At 40.7% G+C, this 18230-nt stretch overlaps 3 protein-coding genes across 4 annotated transcripts in view; 1 reads left to right on the top strand and 2 right to left on the bottom strand.

Moving 5' to 3' along the window:
- LOC140950417 (uncharacterized) overlaps nt 1-2949 on the bottom strand; it is a 17048-nt gene extending 14099 nt beyond the window's left edge. The window contains exon 1 of one of the 2 annotated variants that reach the window (XM_073399641.1): nt 2836-2949. The gene's annotated coding sequence lies outside the window, so the exon portion shown is untranslated. The remainder of the gene's footprint in view (nt 1-2835) is intronic. The other variant, XM_073399642.1, reaches the window with a different exon arrangement.
- A 796-nt stretch (nt 2950-3745) lies between these two features.
- On the bottom strand, nt 3746-9752 carry LOC140950982 (uncharacterized). The gene is made up of 4 exons (XM_073400197.1): nt 9425-9752; nt 6605-6651; nt 5910-6071; nt 3746-5138 (listed from the first exon to the last, which is right to left on the bottom strand). The coding sequence occupies exons 1-4, from the start codon at nt 9715-9717 to the stop codon at nt 4660-4662; spliced, it is 981 nt and encodes a 326-aa protein (XP_073256298.1). The 5' UTR covers nt 9718-9752; the 3' UTR covers nt 3746-4659.
- Nucleotides 9753-11009: 1257 nt separating this feature from the next.
- LOC140951210 (L-rhamnose-binding lectin SML-like) lies at nt 11010-18075 on the top strand. The gene is made up of 6 exons (XM_073400438.1): nt 11010-11163; nt 12427-12496; nt 14905-15207; nt 15776-15923; nt 16882-17033; nt 18023-18075. Exons 1-6 carry the CDS (start codon nt 11143-11145, stop codon nt 18073-18075), a joined length of 747 nt encoding a protein of 248 aa, XP_073256539.1. The 5' UTR covers nt 11010-11142.
- Nucleotides 18076-18230: the final 155 nt, after the last annotated feature.

The raw sequence follows: 18230 nt of genomic DNA, 5'->3' as shown, positions 1-18230 counted from the left end.
GGGGTGATGTCACATAGTAAAGGGTGAAAGCCTCAGGGGCACCCAACGACTGTCTCCTTTAAAGTACGTTGGAAACACTTTTTACGCTGTCCAGAGTTTTCTTTTCTGCACCCTAGAAATGCATTCTAAGCGGCACTACAAAATTGTTATCGTTTAGGTCATTAGAGATTTCCACAAGCAGGCCACAAGTTGCTCGGCAACTTTTTGGCAAATTCTCGTATTTCGAACAACTTCTTTCCTTTATTGCAACTATTGGCTTTTTGATTAAGATTTCTCTAGAACTTTATCATCTAATTCTGTGATATCGGAGCAGCTCTTAGTGTTTAAATTAGCCTATGTTCCATATTTCACAATGTTTTGTAGACAATTTGCGAATTACCAGTAAAAAAAGGAGACAAATACTCCTCCCCCGAGGCACATTAAGGGCGCAAGATAAGTCAGCGGTGTGTACAGAAAATTTGAAATGATTGACGCAGATTCTCACTCGACTGACTCGAGTGTCTCGGGTGAAGAAAGTCATTAAGCAATTTTTTTGGCTCATTACATTTCTTTCGTGATTTTAACTCCGGACAAAGTTATTAAGCAACGCTGGTTGCGATGAAAAATTGCACAAAAATGCTAAGAAATCTTACTTTTGTTTGTACAATTTGCATATTTTCAAAACTTCAGACCAACCAGAGATTTTGTTTTTCGAGCAACTTTTGATTGTTTTTGGCAACTTTTGAGCATTTGTTTGAGAAATAATGTGAAACTTTTTGGAAAATCTCGAGCAACTTATAGAAAGCCCTCCCGGTCTGACCGGTCATCCTAGAGGAACTTAAGTCAATTTTCAAAATTACAAAGGCTTCAGTGATACTTTTTCCAAAATTTTAGTTGCAATTTAACGATTTACGAAAGTGAGGTTTTTTTGGTTACCTCTCCCCATCACATTTGATTTTAGAATCCAAAAAAAATTTAGGTGACCATTTTTTAAGAAAAATATTGTAACCTGGGAACTGATTTTGAAACATTAAAAATCAGAATTCGTAGGGAATTTATAAGGTACAAAGCATCGAAAATTTTTTATGAATGGAAGGTCCACCTAGGAATTTTTAGCCTTCCTCAAGCAAAAGAAAATTCTTGGCAATATTTGCTTCTCCACACAGATATTTACCAGAAAATTGTCTTTGGGTGCCCCTGGTAGGCTCGCCTACAGCTACTACAGGCACTATAGGTACTACAGCTACTACAGCTACTACAGCTACTACAAGTACTACAGCTACTACAGCTACTACAGGTACTACAGCTGCTACAGGTACTACAGCTACTACAGGTACTACACCTACTTCCGGTTCTACAGGTACTAAAGCTACTACACCTACTACAGGTACTACAGGTGCTACAGCTACTACAGCTACTACAGCTACTACAGGTACTACACGTACTATAGGTACTACCGCTACTACAGGTACTACAGGTGCTACAGCTACTACAGCTACTACAGCTACTACAGCTACTACAGCTACTACAGCTACTACAGGTACTACGGGTACTACAGGTACTACAGCTACTAAAGGTACTACAGCTACTACAGCTACTACACCTACTACAGGTACTACAGATACTACACCTACTACTGCTACTACAGGTACTACACCTACTACAGGTACTAGAGCTACTACAGCTACTACAGGTACTACAGCTACTACAGCTACTACAACTACTACAGCTACTACACCTACTACAGGTACTACAGCTACTACAGCTACTACAGCTACTACACCTATTACACCTACTACAGGCACTACAGGTTCTACAGTTACTACAGGTACTACAGCTACTACAGCTACTACAGCTACTACAGGTACTACAGCTACTACAGCTACTACACCTACTACAGGTACTACAGCTACTACAGCTACTACAGCTACTACAGCTACTACACCTACTACAGGTACTACAGGTACTACAGCCACTACAGGTACTACAGCTACTACAGCTACTACAGCTACTACAGCTACTACAGCTACTACAGCTACTACAGGTACTATAGCTACTACACCTACTACAGGTACTACAGGTACTACAGTTACTACAGCTACTACAGCTACTACAGGTACTACAGCTACTACACCTACTACAGGTACTACAGCTACTACAGCCACTACAGCTACTACAGCTACTACAGCTACTACAGCTGCTACAGCTACTACAGCTACTACAGCTACTACAGGTACTACAGGTACTACGGCCACTACAGGTACTACAGCTACTACAGCTACTACAGCTACTACAGGTATTACGGGTACTATAGGTACTACTGCGTATACTATAGCACAGCTACTACAGCACTAGCAGTAATGGGCGGTGGCCCATGGGTACTACAGGTACTACAGCTACTACAGCTACTACAGCTACTACAGGTATTACGGGTACTATAGGTACTACTGCGTCTACTATAGCACAGCTACTACAGCACTAGCAGTAATGGGCGGTGGCCCGGGAGATTTTGGGCAGTCTTACACCAAGTACTACCCTGTTTTTGTAAATTTCCCGTGAGCCGGGGTTTGCAAATCACATGACTTGTGTGTGAGACACCTTTGTTTAACCTAAGAATGGCTACTTCAAATTTTACCCACAACAAAGACAAAGTCAGAATCGTGAACAATGGCGAAAGAAGTTAGACTTTACAGCTGTAATTAAACAACTGAGGTTGTATTAAATAGACTGCGAGTCTGTCACAAGCAAGCTCTTTCGACCCTTAACACGATCAGTTTTTCATGGTCCTTTGGGCGATCAAATAATTAGAATTTTACTGTGTCAATGGTTAGGACATTTTGAGAAAAGTCTTCTTACCTTATAGGAGACGATCGCCAAAACGCAAACAGCGACAACGACTTCAAATACTCAAATGTGAACAGCGACGACAAACTACAGCTCTAGGGAAGGGTGTTTCATGTAAACTTCTTCAAGTAAACTGTCCCTTTTTGTCCCTATGTACCCAGGTTTCCGCGGCTCTAAGTAAAGAACCAGCATCCGCCTTCAGGGCCAAGCCAACTAGGGGCTGATCACTGACTTAGTTCGTTATATACCGGTCCTGAGACAAAGGGAAACATTTTGCGACGCTGTAGAAGTTGAACTCTGAACGTAACGGGGTGACAGGCGGAAAAATTGGGGGAGGGGGAGACGGGGAGAAAGTTCTCCCTGGCTTTTCCTCTTCCATTCCTGATCTGTCGACGCCTGCCCAAGCCATGCAGGTTATTCCAAGACAGGAGGTCAAGTTTTTTTTTCCCGGAAAAACAGGAACTTTCTCAACTTATCCTTTTTTAGGATATTTTCAAAATTCCTAGCTTCATTGCAGCTGACGAGCCATGTTGGTTGACAAGAACAAAAGCGTTTTCTCTCGCTGGGGATTTTAGATTCCGCGAAAAAAAATGTATTGTCAACCAACCCTGGGGGTTACTTCAAAGTTTTATACGTAAAGGCTCCGCCCGAAAGGGGTGGCTTTTTCATAGGTTTCAGGTATATGAAAGGGTAGGGATATCGGATTTCACCAGTTGAAGTGTACGAAAGGGTAGGAAATTCTATCATTTGGTCTGTAAAAAGGCCCAAAGGGGCTTACAGAGACATTTTATAGCTGGTTTGAGGTTTATTCATATCTTAAAGAGCATGCATTTACAATTTCGAAGGGATGCAAAGTTATAAACAAGCCGGTGTGGAAGGGGTACCATTTGTCAATAGAAGGTGTAAGAAAGGAATACCTGGATTTCGAAGAACACATTTTAATACTAAGTAATTCCAGCTGTCAAGTTTTTCATCTGATGTTTCTGATGATCCTCGGGGAAGTTAGTTTGGTTTAGTTTTCCACTAAAATGTTGCTATCGAGGTCGGCCGATTGACTGATTATGAAACCTTTGAGGAGGAACTAAACACTTTTAAACCAATGATGGATTCGATGATACACCGTAAAATTCCGAAAATAAGCCCCTCCATGAATAGGTCCCTCCAAATATAAGCCCCCCCAAACTCGTAACGCAAAAAACCCTCCGTTAAATCGCCCCTCCGAATATAAACCCCCCGGGACCTTGTACTTAGAAATTGCCCTCAAATACAAACTAAAATAAAGAAAAACGGTCAATTTCCTCCCAACTATAAGGCTATTCCAATCGATTTTGAAACGCAAATTTCCTTCCATAGATAAGCCCTTCCAAAAATAAGCCCCTCAAAAGGGCCTTTGAAAAATATAAGCCCCGGGGCTTATTTTCGGAATTTTACGGTAATTGCTTGGAAACAAGGTTGATCGATGAAACATATTGGCCTGAAAACGAGGCTGCTTGGCAGTAGACCACCTATCAACCTCGTTTCCAGACGCGGCATTGTGCAGAGCTTTAGAGACATGTCGCCTCTGTCTTTTTGAAAAGTATCTACAAGACTGAAAGACCTAAATAAAGCTCATTATCTCCTTGAAGAGTTTTAAGATCTCTTTGAAATGAATAATAAAACGTTTATTGAATTCGACAGATCTCGGAGCTTGTTGTCTTTCTCATGAGCCTTGACTCCATCGATAACATCCTCCTCGATCTGCAGAATTCTTCATAGCCTCAGCCTCATCTAGTAATTGCTATTAACGAAATGACTTTCTCTTAGTTTTAGTGAAATAATTCCTATTGTGTTTACTGTTTACTGTTTTGTACACACAACGCATGTCAGTTGATAGCCATTGGGAAACAACTTGCAAGGTAACGCTCCGCAATGACTTCGTACTACATGCAGCGCAGCACCATCACCAAAAGTCGTGCCCCCAGGTTCAGCTCTTTCATCAACGCATACAAATTGACTGGAATGATGATTCTGGTCATGACCAGACATCAGATATCCACGATACTCCACGGTCCACCCCTTCGGGCACATGTTTGTAGCGGGGACCATAATTTGAGATCCACGTGAATCAACGTAACACACAGCACATGGCACGAGATGTTCATTCACGTGGTTCTTAAAACCTCGGAAGGTTGTATAGTACTTGGTTCCATGGATGGTTGCTCTCAATTTGCGAATATTGGTGGGATGAGAGTGTACGCCATATTTGACATCACTTGTGAGACAGATGTAGTTAGAGCCACCACCCCGGTGTTTGGAATGCCCATTAGCCATATACCCTGCAAAGCATTAATGCGTAAGATAAAAAGTGGTTATTTTTCATCCGAATCTTTCTCTCTTATCAGTTATTTTATCAAACAGAGTAAATATAAAGCTAGACCGCCGGCAGATGTCCTTCTTTTCTCGGAGCCACCCGATACGAGCGAAGTAATATTATGCTCGTCTCCCGGGCTTCCGCCCTCGTTTTTGAAACCGCTCACCCCTAACGCGTACTCTCGATCTACTGTGACTCAAAAGAAACATTAGACACTTCTCGCAGTCTAATAGACCGCGTGGTTGGTCTTTGTGCTAGGTGAAATGTGAACCAAGACTCAAGGAGACTGACAAGGTTGCGTGCAGGGCAATATTTCCTGAGGGAGGACTGAGGGGTTTGGCGGCCATAAGCCTGGAAAACGAGGTAGGAAAAACCCGGGCTAACTCTAGGGGTAACACCAAAGTAATGAAGCAGCGTAGTACGTCAGGAGCTGCGTAAGTTAATATTTTTTATAGTGTTGTTCGAATTGAAAATAGGCACGGTTACCATCCGCTGTTTGAAAAATGAGCCCACGCACCCCTTCCCCACCCCTTTCTCGAAAAGTCTCTTCTCGGAGAGAAGCAAGACCGGACCCGGGAGCGAAGGAATTGAGCCGAAGTTGAAAAGAGACCGCAAAGGTGGTTGTAATTACTCCAATACATGTACAGCTCTGAGTAAAATATCAAGGTATGATCAAGACAACTTTTCTTAAACTGGACCTTTTTGTGGTGGTTTGAAATAAATCTATTTCTCATACCATGGTACACTAAAGAGGCGTCTCCTGAGCAATTGCTTCGTCCCCAGTGGGTGTAGGCCACACCCAATTGGGGCTGCACCAATTGCCATTCTTTCGTCGCTCCTTTTGACAGTGAAGATTCCCTTTCGCCAGTATATACTGGTTGCCCAACCTTGATGTCACCTAATGATCATACAATAACTGATTATATGATAAATTCAAGGGCAGTTATATATTATTTGTCAACAGTTAAAAAATATAGGACGAGGTTGATGAAAATATTATTGTGATTTGTCAGTGGCGAGCAGATGAATTATTGATCTGCGAGACACTGACAAATCACGATATTTTGCGATAACCAAGTTCAATAATTGTTTTATCATTCGATCACCAAGTTTGTTTTCTAATGAGTATCTTCGGGAAGCAAAGCGATCTGCCATTTTTAACGCAAGAGCGATCGCAAGAAGGAGAAAAGCATGGTTTCGTTTACACATGAGCAGAATATTATTTGCAGCCAAACACAGTTGGACGATATTGAGCATGAGCAGACCATTATTTGTCGGCAGTTATTTGCAGGTCACGTGGTGGGCTTTTGGCTAATGAAAATGAAGAAGTTGCATCGAATGATAATTAGCATTACTGGACACAGGGGAAAGTGTGACAGTCTAGGCACAGAAATAGAAAAAATAACGATTAAAACAGGAGTTATTACCTACCTGTTGATGTTTCCCTTAAGTGCATTGTTTTGGACAATTCATTTGCTCTTGAAGAAAAAGATATAAGTTGTAAGTTTGCTTCAAATACTTCATTATCTACGTTTTCTGTCCTATTTACTCCTGACACTTAAACCATTTAAAAGATGTTTAATTAAACACTCTTTTCAGTTGTTTTTTTTTACATCAAATCTGCTGGTTAATTTTCATCTCTCTTGCACGTGGTCTCGCGCTTAAATTCCCTTCCCTTTCTCTTTCGATTGCCATGCAAACTAGGAGCCGCCCCGCTTAGGCGTGGTGACGCAAGTTGCTACATGAGAAATAAAGCTACTGAACTACTGTACATTATTATTCGTTCAAAATATTTCTCCTTTTGTGATTGGCTTCAGCCCCCCCCCCCCCCACCCCCCATTAATTCTTAGTAATCAGGTACCGTTGACCAGATTTGAAAGATGTTTACCGATATCAGTTCAGTTGACGTCAATTGTATAGATATCGGGAGAAAAAGGGACAACAAAAGGCGACGTTGGCGGAGCTGAAGAATATGGCGCAAAATTTCACACGTTTTGTGAAGAAGAAAAAGCTTAAAAATATATCAAAAAAGAAGAAATGCCACTCAACGGATGACGACTGCTACTCGAAGAAGATTTATTAGAGTAAACAATCCTTCATATCCTGAATTTGCTGTCGGTTATGAAGAAGGGGACTTAACATAAATCAAGGTGAGGATGGTTTGAAGTTTGAAATATTTTGAATGTAAAGTAAAAAAATTACTGGCTTCGGCCCCAAAAGACGCTCGATTATTTTCAGTCACTGCTATGCGAAGTAATGAAGCAATGTCGAAAAATCTTCCAAAAGATTCAAAAGACGTTTGAGTCTTAAAATAATTAACAGGTTGCGAGAGGTATTTCAGGTATTTCCAGTTACTTATGAAAGGCATTATTTAAGATTATTTATTTAAGCACTAATGCATTACCAGGTGAGCTTTCGCGCAAAAGCGTGATACATATCCTCATATGTACGAAACTTAACACGTTACCTTCGCACGTGAAACGCTTACCGTTGCTATGGTTACGTCATAAATGACACCCAAAATAAATAATTTAATGTGAAATGGTTTACTATTCCATTGGTGTTAATTTATTAAGAAGAACATTACAAAAGAAGGCCTTTTTCAGAAACGAAATTTCTCTTCTCGTGTTGAAAAATATTTCACTTGTTCGCTGAGTTTACCAGAACTAAAGGTGGATATACAACCAGAGAACAGGAGCCTATAGCAGCCTATTGTAGCTTATTATTATTATTATTATAATGATGATGATGATGATGATAAATATTATTATTATTATTATTATTATTATTATTATTATTATTATTATTATTAAGGTGGACTGACTATGATGGGGTCGCACATTTGAAAAAGTGACTAAGATGGGGTCAATAATTGGCCACAGAATAGACTCAGTAAGGGACGGACCGTTAGAAAAGTTATGGGGGAGGGGAGGGGAATTTTCGAGCCGCAGGAATTTTTTTCGTTATCAAATTCCTTGTGTGAATTTTTTTTAGGCCATAACATGAATATCTTTTAGGATTAATTGGCGTGCATGAATTTTTTTTCATTTAATTTTCCCTTGCGCGAATATTTTTTTGTACTTCGCCTTCCCCCAATAAGTTTTCTAATGGGTCGTCCCTAATGGGCTCTGAGATGCCAGCGGCACAAACGCAGCAAAAATTAATCCAAGTACTCCCCCCCTCCCCCCGGGTAAGCCTCATGGGGTCAGTTTCACAAGTCACTGAACTTGTAACTCTTTATTTTAAGAGCTAACGCTCGACGTTACCAGTTATGCCTTCTAACACTAGATTTTCTGCTACGCGTCCCTCAAGGACGTTTTTGACAACAAGGTTAGGGCTCAGCTGAGATCTAGAGCTCCTCGAATATGTTTAATAGCCAAAGAGACAAATAACTCGTAATCGACTTAAAAAGCAACTTAAATCATTGTTTAGACTGTTAACTCTCTTCTATGGCGCCAGATATATTGGATTAAAACCTGGCTTTTGAGATTTGTCTATATATTTACCACACGCATGGGCTGCGATAAACTTAAATAATTCTCCCATGTACCTATCGATGACAAGTGATTGTGCCCACCAGCTTTAAGGTTAAATTCCTTTTTTCCTTCTTAACATTGACTCACTCTTTTAATGTGTTTTAAAATTAACTCAGTGTTTTGATGCGTTCAGTCTATAATACTTAATCAAAAATTAGAATAAATACGAAACATGTCATATCTCGAAATCACTACAGTTATCTGATTTCTTTAGGATTTTTGGGAAGCACAGTTTACCTGAACTTCTCTGTCTTAATGTGTCCAATTCTTGTCTTCTAATTGTCAGTTTTGAATCCGTAACCCGAGGGGCAGATTAATCAAATTTTTCATACCGGCGAAACAAAAAGTAGATACTCTTGGTAGTTACAAGTATTTTAACAGTTGAATGCTTTCTTAAATGGCCTTGTTTCTAACTCCTTTAGTGGCTACTTTCTGAGTGTCAGTACAAAGAGAAAGAAGTCGTTCTACATTCAACCTGTTTACTAGAGCACTAAGCTTTAGCCCCGGCTGTTTTCGTTGATCACTCCCGTTACAAGGATACCTTGTATAGTAAGAGAAATGTTTCAGGCCACAGTTATCGGGACAACTCTGGGAGCCAGGAGAGTACTTAACAATTATACAGTTTGGTGTTAATTGAATTATTCTTGCGTATTTCTTCCTACTTTCAAATTTGAGCGAGCTTTGACCACCTAGTACTATTTAGTGCATGTCTTACCTTTCCTCCAATGATTGCAATTTTTTGATAAAGCTTGACAATCTAAAGTTGGCTGATCCATGTTCGGCGAGCCCCTTTTTATTCTTAGAGGAAACTTCATTGTTTTCTTCTTTCATGGAATCGAATCTTTTCTCAAGGAACGTTATTCGCCTTTCTATAGAAACGACACAAATGATCAAAAGAATAAGCAAAGATACTTGGCAAGCAATCTGAACAAAGACCGCCGAACAACGTCGTTTCCTCGTTACAGCATTTTGATCTTGTTCAAGCTTTCTGTAAGATTCTTGGGCCATTGTGATTCATGTATTCTGCTTCAAGCTTTGTTTCCTCAAAAATGCGGAAAATACTTTAATTCATCCACTTAAAGCTGCATTCACGACTTAATACCCGTCAGCGTAAAAAAAGATTTGCGGGTAACAATTTTGTTTTTGTTGGCAAAACCAATATAAAATGATATTTATCTTATAAATATTTTTGTTAAATCTTTTTGGGTATATTATGCTAATTCATAAATACGTTTTAAATTAAGCTCAAGTGATATCAGTCATACCACTCCAGGTATTTAACTGTTATGTTTGTTTATCATACTCATTTCTTATCACATGATCCGTTAGTTTGAAATGTAACATGAGTTCGAGGATTTTGACCCTACTCCAGACTGTTAGCGGGACTATTAGCAACCTAGTTTTCCATGCATGCGTTCGAAACCCATACCACACGGTTCCTTTAACTAGCCAACACGCGTTATTGAACGACCCGGCTGAGGAGAATTTGCTTTTTCCTTCTCAGACAGAGACTTTGGCGGGAGATTAATTCTTTTCTTGCCGACAGTGACATTTTGGATTTCGTCGAAAAGGTCGATGTTATTTTGACGCCGGGGCCATGTGTACGTAATGTGTATAGCCACCTACAAAATTTAAAACAATCGAAAATATTATACATGTGAAGATTATCTCCGTCAGGTCACCAACATCTGACACCGGATAACTCTAACTAAACTCCGTCTAAGTAATCACAAATTGGCGATAGAGACAGGTCGGTATTACCCTGCGAGCAGAGGCCCTTCGATCTTCCTAGGTAAGTCTCTTCCCGACCCCTCGCTCGCGCGTTCTCGCCGGGCTCGCCCAAATACGAGAGCTTGCTCGCAGGCTAGTAGCCACCTCGAGTGACACATGTTGCTGCCTGAACCGGGGCTGTGGTTTCTCCCGGGGGAGGGGGGTTCCACTGCGACGGGAGGAGTCCTCGCACTCTTGGCGCGCGCGCAAGATTTTGCGGGTATGACAATTGCCCCGTCCACACGAACTCGAATATTTCAAAACCCAACATTGTTTTCACACGAATCTGCCTTCCGTCCACACGGAACAAACGAATTCGCTCATAGCAACACCGCTCTCTAGAGTGGTGTATTTTGGATCAGACGGATTTTGCGAAATCGCGTAGACGATTGAAACCGGATAGTAATCTGTAGGGGACTCGACCAACGGAACGAGGCCTAAGGCGTGTCTCTTTAGCGGGTCATAATCAATATCCAAACAGGTGCTTTTACACAAGAACTTGTTATTGATTCATTGGACAGACAACCAAATCAAAAACACGTCAGTTGTCTTAATATAGAAGATTTCATTGAAGAGCTAACGCGCACAGTTTATTACGTTAAAAGAGAACACTGAGTTAAACACCATCGTAGATTTTGTTATATAGGTCAAGTATACTCAGGTATGCTGGCTTCAAGATCAAAGGTACAGCAATATTTTCATGTACATAACATAAAGTTCAAGGATAACATTCATTGTTAACTTTACACATGCGACTAATCATCACTTTACTCGCCTTAACCTAGGTGATTACTTTTATTAAAATTATCATTTTCATGGGCAATCGTGGCGTTTACAGGCACATCTTTAGTCAACCTCATGAAGAAGTGTTTTGTCCTGGTTAGGTGGTGACACACGTCGGCGTTACTTTGCAATGCTAGCTCTAGTTATGTTGATTTGTTTAAAACCGTTCGACTGATACTATCCTTTTGTTATGTATCACCGTGCTACGTTGCATTAATTTTTTTTCTTACTTAAGTCCTCTCTTGAATTTTTAAGTGTTCAATTGATTTCTTAACAAGAATGAACAAAGAATTCTGTACCTAAAGCTCGAGATATGAGAAGGAGGGAACATCACATCGAAGTGGGTGCGGGAATCTTCTAAAACAGTGACGGGGCTACTCATCGTACCGTTTGGGGGTAAAATCCATGGTGGATCTAGCCTACACGTACCCGCAACCTCCCCTCGGCAAAGGGAAAACCGAGGGGGGAAAGGGTGCGGCTACACGTAGGCTAGGTGGATCCAGAAAATTAACAAAGTGGTGGCTTTAGAGTTGTCAGCTATATAGATTCTCCTGTTAACTGAGAATTGTTTTAAAATCATGCAAAATTTCACCAAAAAGGGGGCCGCGGTCCCCCTGGGATCACCCCTAAATTCGCCCTTGAAAATAGCTGTGGGAAAGTACGTATGCTACTTACCGTGCGGATTCTGCTTATAGGCGTATCACGTAGTTCCTCATAAGCGTATCGAACAGGAAAAAACGGAAAGCGATCGAGGGTGAAAATAATTGAGCCACACTTACAAAAGAGAACCTGGTAGTGGTGTTTGGAGACCCCTGTTCTGTTTCAACAGGCCTCTTCTAACTATTCGGGAACTTAAGCAACGATCAGTGGAGGCAGGAGCTCCTGATCGAGTAAAAACTGCCAAACTATGACAAAAGTCCTTAAAAATTAATCCCTCTCTAGTGTTGCAATAGGTTTGGAAGTTCTTGCAAAGTAGCTAAACCTTTGCAGTGACATCACAACAGCTTTTCACGGATGGACCAACATGACAAAGTTCGAAACAGCGACGTACAAACCCGAAACTGAAACCACCCTTTCCCCTAAGGCAATAGAAGTCCGTTTTTTACGGCCATTTCCTTGCAAACTTAGTATTTATTCATTTCATTCTCTTTTCTTTTTTTGTAGGGTGCCGTGTTTTTCGTCATTTTTAGTTTTTTCACAAGTTCTGTTGTCCACGAATCAGAAGCGACAAGTGGTAAATAAAAACATCGTAAAGAACTACCGTAAAATTCCGAAAATAAGCCCCGGGGCTTATATTTCCCAAAGGCCCTTTTTGAGAGGTTTATTTTTGGAGGTGCTTATATTCGGAGCGGCTTAGCTAGGGAGGGAAACTTGCGTTTCAAAATCGACTGGGCTAGCCTTATAGTTAGAAGTAAATTTAACGTTTTTGCTTTGTTTTACTTTGTATTTGAGGGCAATTTTGCAAGTACAAGCCCCCGGGGGGCTTATATTTGGAGGGGCGATTTAACGGGGGGTTTTTCGCGTTATCAGCTTGGGGGGCTTATATTTGGAGGGGCTTACACATGGAGGGGCTTATTTTCTGAATTTTACGGTAGACTATGATAAAGAGATAAAGCAAAGCCACAACCTCGTTCCCAGGGTCTCTCTCTTGCTCCTTTCTCGAGGCAAAAGAGAGTAACCTGGGAACGAGGTTGAGAAAACCACACACTTGGACTAGTGGCATAAATCGCAGCTACGATCCCGGTCACAATCTAAACTTTTGTTTTTGAAAAATAGCATTATACTCACGAGTAGGTTTAGCTTCGTTGTTAAGCTTTTCAGCAACTGGCATGATAAGCACATTCAATTGTAAACGAAAGGCTTTATTGTGATATACTCTCATGAAAACGAAAGACTAAGCAAAGCCTTAAACTCACGTTGGGTCCTCTCCCCTAAGGCTCACCCTTTGCTTGGTTAAGATTAACGAGACCATGCATTGCGAATTGAAATCATCCAGCCCCTCCCCTGTCGCTGCAAAGATTTATTGGTTTCGTTAATAGAGCGTTTTCACGTGACGTCACGTCCGCCATATTGGTATTCCAAAACAGTGAAACGGCGGCCATTTTGGTGTCCTAAACCAATCCTGTGGGAATACACCAACCCACGGCCTGGCCAATACCTTACGCATGCGCACAGCCATATCACTCCGGCAGTGGCAGCCATGGACAGCTGTTTCACCCTTACTGGGGCTCATCAGCATGGCATAGCTGTCGGCTCTATGAACGGGCTAACCGTGTCTCAAAGACCCTTTACCGTCGAGAGTCCCAGTAAGGACGAAACAGTTTTCTATGTCTGCCACTACCTGGGTGATATGACTATGTGCATGTGTGAGGTACTGGCCAGGCCCTGGGTTGGTGTATGTGTGCCCCTTGCTTTAAGTCTGTCAAACATAAACGTATGTTTGCGATCATCTTAACAAGGATTGGTATGTAGATGGCAGCGTGTAAACGCGTAAGTTTCTATGCAGCGATAACCACGATCGACTTACTAGTCGAGATGTGTGGATATGGCCTCAGCCCCGGCATACTGAATACCTTAACCCTTTCACTGCCCAATATGACCAAAGTCAAATTCGACAAAAATCCCAAATTTTATTTTGTAAAATTTTTTAAAACAAATAACTCCAAATGAAAGTACTTCCAAAGAGATTTCATTTGAATGGTCGTACCATAGGATTTTGTCCACAGACTCAAAAGTTAGAACCACCTCACAAACTCCATCATCCACTCTGGCAGTGAAAGGGTTAAAAGAAAGGTTTCACTGTTCAGCACATGCTCATTTATCAAAATGCTGTTTTTCTACCGGGACATGCTGTATCGTCCATGCAAGCAATATGATCATGTCATAATTTTGTCAAAGAACCAATCTGCACACTCCCCTGGCAGTCACTTGATCAACTTACGTGCAAACAGCTGTAAATTCATCAACCATGGAATCAAACATTTTTTCTGCGATTTTAGTACTCCTCCTTCCTGATCCGGCACCACTCATTGGTTTGTAGCCGTGGACTTGCTCAGACATTTTATATACTTCAGGTTACTCTGAAATATACTTCTACTTTGAAATACATTCTGAGATCGCTGAGATGCATGTGAGTGGCATTATTAGCCGATAGAATTAATAATAAATTGGGAAAAAGTAATTAATTAATGAGCATGCGCTGAACCGTGAACCTGTCCCTTAAAAATTACCAACATAAAAAATTGAAAAAATGTTCTTGCCTCATAAGGTCTCAGATTTTTTAGCACTTTGCAGTACTTTCCGCAATCTGGGAACACCAGTCCAAATCCAGTCATTAGATTGACTGGGTGGGGGGTCAAGATCATTGACTAGGAGACGGTGGACATGAAAAGAAAAATCAAGGAGGTCACTCATATCAGAGCCATCGTTCAACCCTAAACAAGAGATGGGGTTATTACTAATTCACGTGACAACACTGAGCTTTCATTGCTATGATGAAGACTATGCGAGACAGTCGAAAGCTACAATACTAAAAAGTCTGCGACCTTTTGAGACTAGAATTTATTTTCAAATTTCAATTCTAAGGTCAAAAATGAGGATTCATGGAATTATAATTTTTTTTTTTTATGACCGTACTCACAGAATTTTACGTGGAGACAATTTGCGACGGTGATCCTGCAAGGACATTGAAATGTCCTCCACAATTTGTCATATCAACGGTCTGGGCCAGTTATGGACGCCATCTCCCAGACACGTGCATCGAGGGTGATCAACTAATTAACACCACGTGCCATGCTGATTATGAGAATACGATACTCTCGGTGCAAGAATCATGTGACGATTCCAACTCTTGCACATTGGTATCTAGCAAAGACGAGTACGAGGACCCACCCGAATGCCAAGGTGTTACAAAATATTTACAGGTGTATTACCTTTGCAAGTCAGGTAAGCTTTGAGATATGTTACAGACCGGATTTCATCATACCACTTTGAAGATATTTCCTCTCCCTTCCATTGAATAAAAGGCCCTTCGTCTACGTGGAAATTCATTAAGTAAGCGTCCCGGACGCTAAGTAGAGCATTTACAGTAACCAAATATTTGGTTGCACAAGATGTTTCTACATGACATTATAAATTCGTTTCTTCAGCGTCACAGAAAACCACTGGATAGTGGATTGGTTTGGACAAAAATGACACAGTTCGGGATCACCCCATGTAAGTGAATCCAAGTCAGTCTTAGATTCTGGATTCCTCGCCGTGGATTCCAGATTCCAGGTACTGGATTCCAGACATCGTCAGCGACTTGAATTCCGGATTCCAGTCGTTAGTAGGATTCTGGATTCCTTGAGCTGTATTTCGGATTCCAAAGAACAAGATTCCTGATTCCACAAGCAAAAATTTCTCGGATTCTAGAATCCGTATTCCCTATTAAACCTGGGGCGATCGGGAGTTCAAGTTTATTAATAACTGTTGTAGTTAATCTTCAACTTTACTGTTTATCATTGCTGAACAGAATTGATCACGAAAGCCATCTGTGAGTTTAACCCGCCGGAGAATATAACATGCCCTGAAGACCAGAAAATACAGGTAGTGGACGCAAACTATGGACGAAAAGACAAGTGGACTTGTGGTGACAAGCTAGCTGAAAACGATAGATGCCTGTAAGCAATCTAAACTATCATCACATAGCTAAAATATTTACTACGAAACAATAACAAACTTGATGAGAACACAAACAGCAGTGATAAACATATCGAACTTACTCGTTTTTATAAACTTAACGTTTCGTATGCTACTCAACATACATTTTCAAAAGTACCCGGCGTTACAATTTTGAAAACTACCGAGATTAAGCACAAAACTTAAAAGTTAATCTATAGATTTCAAAATTGCAACGGTACTATATATCATTATCACTTTTCAAAATGTATGTTGAGTAGCATACGAAACGCCAAGTTTATAAAAATTAGTAAGTTGAATATGTTTATCTACGATGGCCCAAGAGCAAAACAAACTTATCCTCGTGTTTTTTCTCCAATTCTGGTTTTACTAGGAGAGCCAAACAATCATATTGAATTGCTTGATTTATAGTCATGGTTTTGCTGTCGTTGTTCACCGAATTAACCTCTGAAGTTCTGCAAAAAAGTTGTATGCGATGTGGGGGAAGGGGGTGTGGTGCCATTCCTATTTTTTTTCTCCTTTCACTTATTCCTAATAAAGTGACCACTGATGGATTTTAAGACGAGGCATGAAGATTGCCGAATGTTCGCACACACATTTTGTTCTCAATTTAAGACAAGTAGAAAAAGAGTAAATAAAAGAAGTTAGAAAAAGGGAGAAAAAAGCACTTTAAAGGGCAACTAAATTACTCTCCTGGCTAGAAGGCAGTCACTCAGATTTGCGATCGCTCGACAAGACTGTGCCCCCCCTCCCTCGCCTTCAAGAAAAAAATGTCATATATTTCCATATTTTTCATGGGATAAGGTTTTTATGGAGTGTTTATAGTCGGTTAAAGGCGGGTTTGGAAATAGCTTGCTGTTTAAAGCTTATACTTGGGTGTTTCCTCAAGAAATGTGCTAGTCGTTAATTGAGCAACTTTCTCCCAATTCTTTCAATTAGTTTCTCTAAGTCTGCAGACATGGTGAAGGAGAAATGCGAAGGCAAAAATTTTTGTGAGCTTGAAGCTGCGAATGAGGTGTATGGAAATCCATGTGGACAAACTCACAAATATCTGGAGGTTAACTTTCACTGTCAAGCAGGAAAAAATATTAGTAAGCTTTTTTGTGTTATACGTGGGGCAACTGGTGGTCGATTCAGTAATAATGCTGCCTGGTCATGTTTGTTGAAGCACTTTAAATCAACGGCTTGTTGGTGGAGGTGTGTGGCCGAGCGGTCAACACCTCGAACTCCAGATCTGGAGGCCTGGGGTATAGGCCTCGCCCATCGTGTTGCTTCCTTAAAAAAGGAACTTTACTCCACTTTGTCTCTCTTCACCCAGGGCCCAGTTGATCGAAGGCCTATTAGCGCTTAACCCGGAGTTAAATTCTCTTTCTTGTGTTCAAAAGCATTTTCTCGGATAATGTTCTCTGTTATATTTAGAGCTTTCAATCATCAACTTGTAGACAAAAAGAATTAAAACTGAAATGCTTTTTAAGCTTTCAAATCTGAATTCAAATTTCGCACTAACCCAGGGTTATCTTAACCCGGCTTTGAACAACTCGGCCCAGGTGTATAATTGGGTACTGGCGACATTCCGCTAGGGGGTAACGCTGCGATGGACTGCATCCCGTCAAGGAGGATAGTAGCAATATTCCTAGCATGCTTCATGCTAAGGAAACTGGGATAAGCTCCGTCCGTTTTGGCCTTTGGATCGTGAGCTTCCTTACCTTTTTTACCTTGTTATTTTCCACTGTATCTCATGTCACTGACTTAAGCTTTGGTACTGCTACATTCTCAATCTAGTTCATAATATTTTTTAAAAATTTTATTTATTATTTTATTTTATCTTTTATTTTTTAACATCTACCGAAGAAGGCTGGTCTGGCCAGCGGAAATATCGTTTAAGAAAGTTTTAAATAGACGTTGTTTGAGTCAGTGTAGTCGTCTTTAGACTTCTCCTTTTTTAAAAAAATGATATTTGGAAACTTTTTGGACTAAACGCTCCCCAAAAAATCCCTGTTAAAGCTGTTTAAATACTCGGAATAGCAAAACTTAGTTCTTTATCATTTGTTGAAATATGGTATCTTTTCCACAATTTTAGAAGAAGTTAGTGGATCGAGAAAAAGCCCAGACTTATATATCACGCCCTTTTGAAAGAAAGGTGAGCCGTAAACTAAAGCTACGGTGAGACGTGAACTTGTTTAATTTGCAACATTGTTGCAGAATGTTAGAAAGCGATGTTGCGCGTTTTACCACCCACGTTCAAACCTTTCCTACAACAAATCACTGGGAAGGCATCAGAACACGGG

This window comes from Porites lutea, chromosome 10, assembly GCF_958299795.1.
Source record: "Porites lutea chromosome 10, jaPorLute2.1, whole genome shotgun sequence".
Taxonomy (NCBI): Eukaryota; Metazoa; Cnidaria; class Anthozoa; order Scleractinia; family Poritidae; genus Porites; species Porites lutea.
Note: the sequence above shows the minus strand (reverse complement) of the source record. Positions and strands in the feature narration are given on the sequence as shown.

What these genes read in the sequence shown, in the direction of transcription:
- LOC140951210 (XM_073400438.1), top strand. Translation starts at nt 11,143, where the DNA reads ATGCTGGCTTCAAGATCAAAG. An exon ending in TGCTGGCTTCAAGATCAAAG is followed by an intron (nt 11,164 to 12,426) that starts GTACAGCAATAT and finishes CTTTTTTTGTAG; the next exon opens with GGTGCCGTGTTTTTCGTCAT. An exon ending in CGAATCAGAAGCGACAAGTG is followed by an intron (nt 12,497 to 14,904) that starts GTAAATAAAAAC and finishes CCGTACTCACAG; the next exon opens with AATTTTACGTGGAGACAATT.
- LOC140950982 (XM_073400197.1), bottom strand. Translation starts at nt 9,717, where the DNA reads ATGGCCCAAGAATCTTACAGAAAGCTTGAACAAGATCAAAATGCTGTA. An exon ending in TTGCAATCATTGGAGGAAAG is followed by an intron (nt 6,652 to 9,424) that starts GTAAGACATGCA and finishes TTTTTCTTCAAG; the next exon opens with AGCAAATGAATTGTCCAAAA. An exon ending in CGCCTCTTTAGTGTACCATG is followed by an intron (nt 5,139 to 5,909) that starts GTATGAGAAATA and finishes AATGCTTTGCAG; the next exon opens with GGTATATGGCTAATGGGCAT.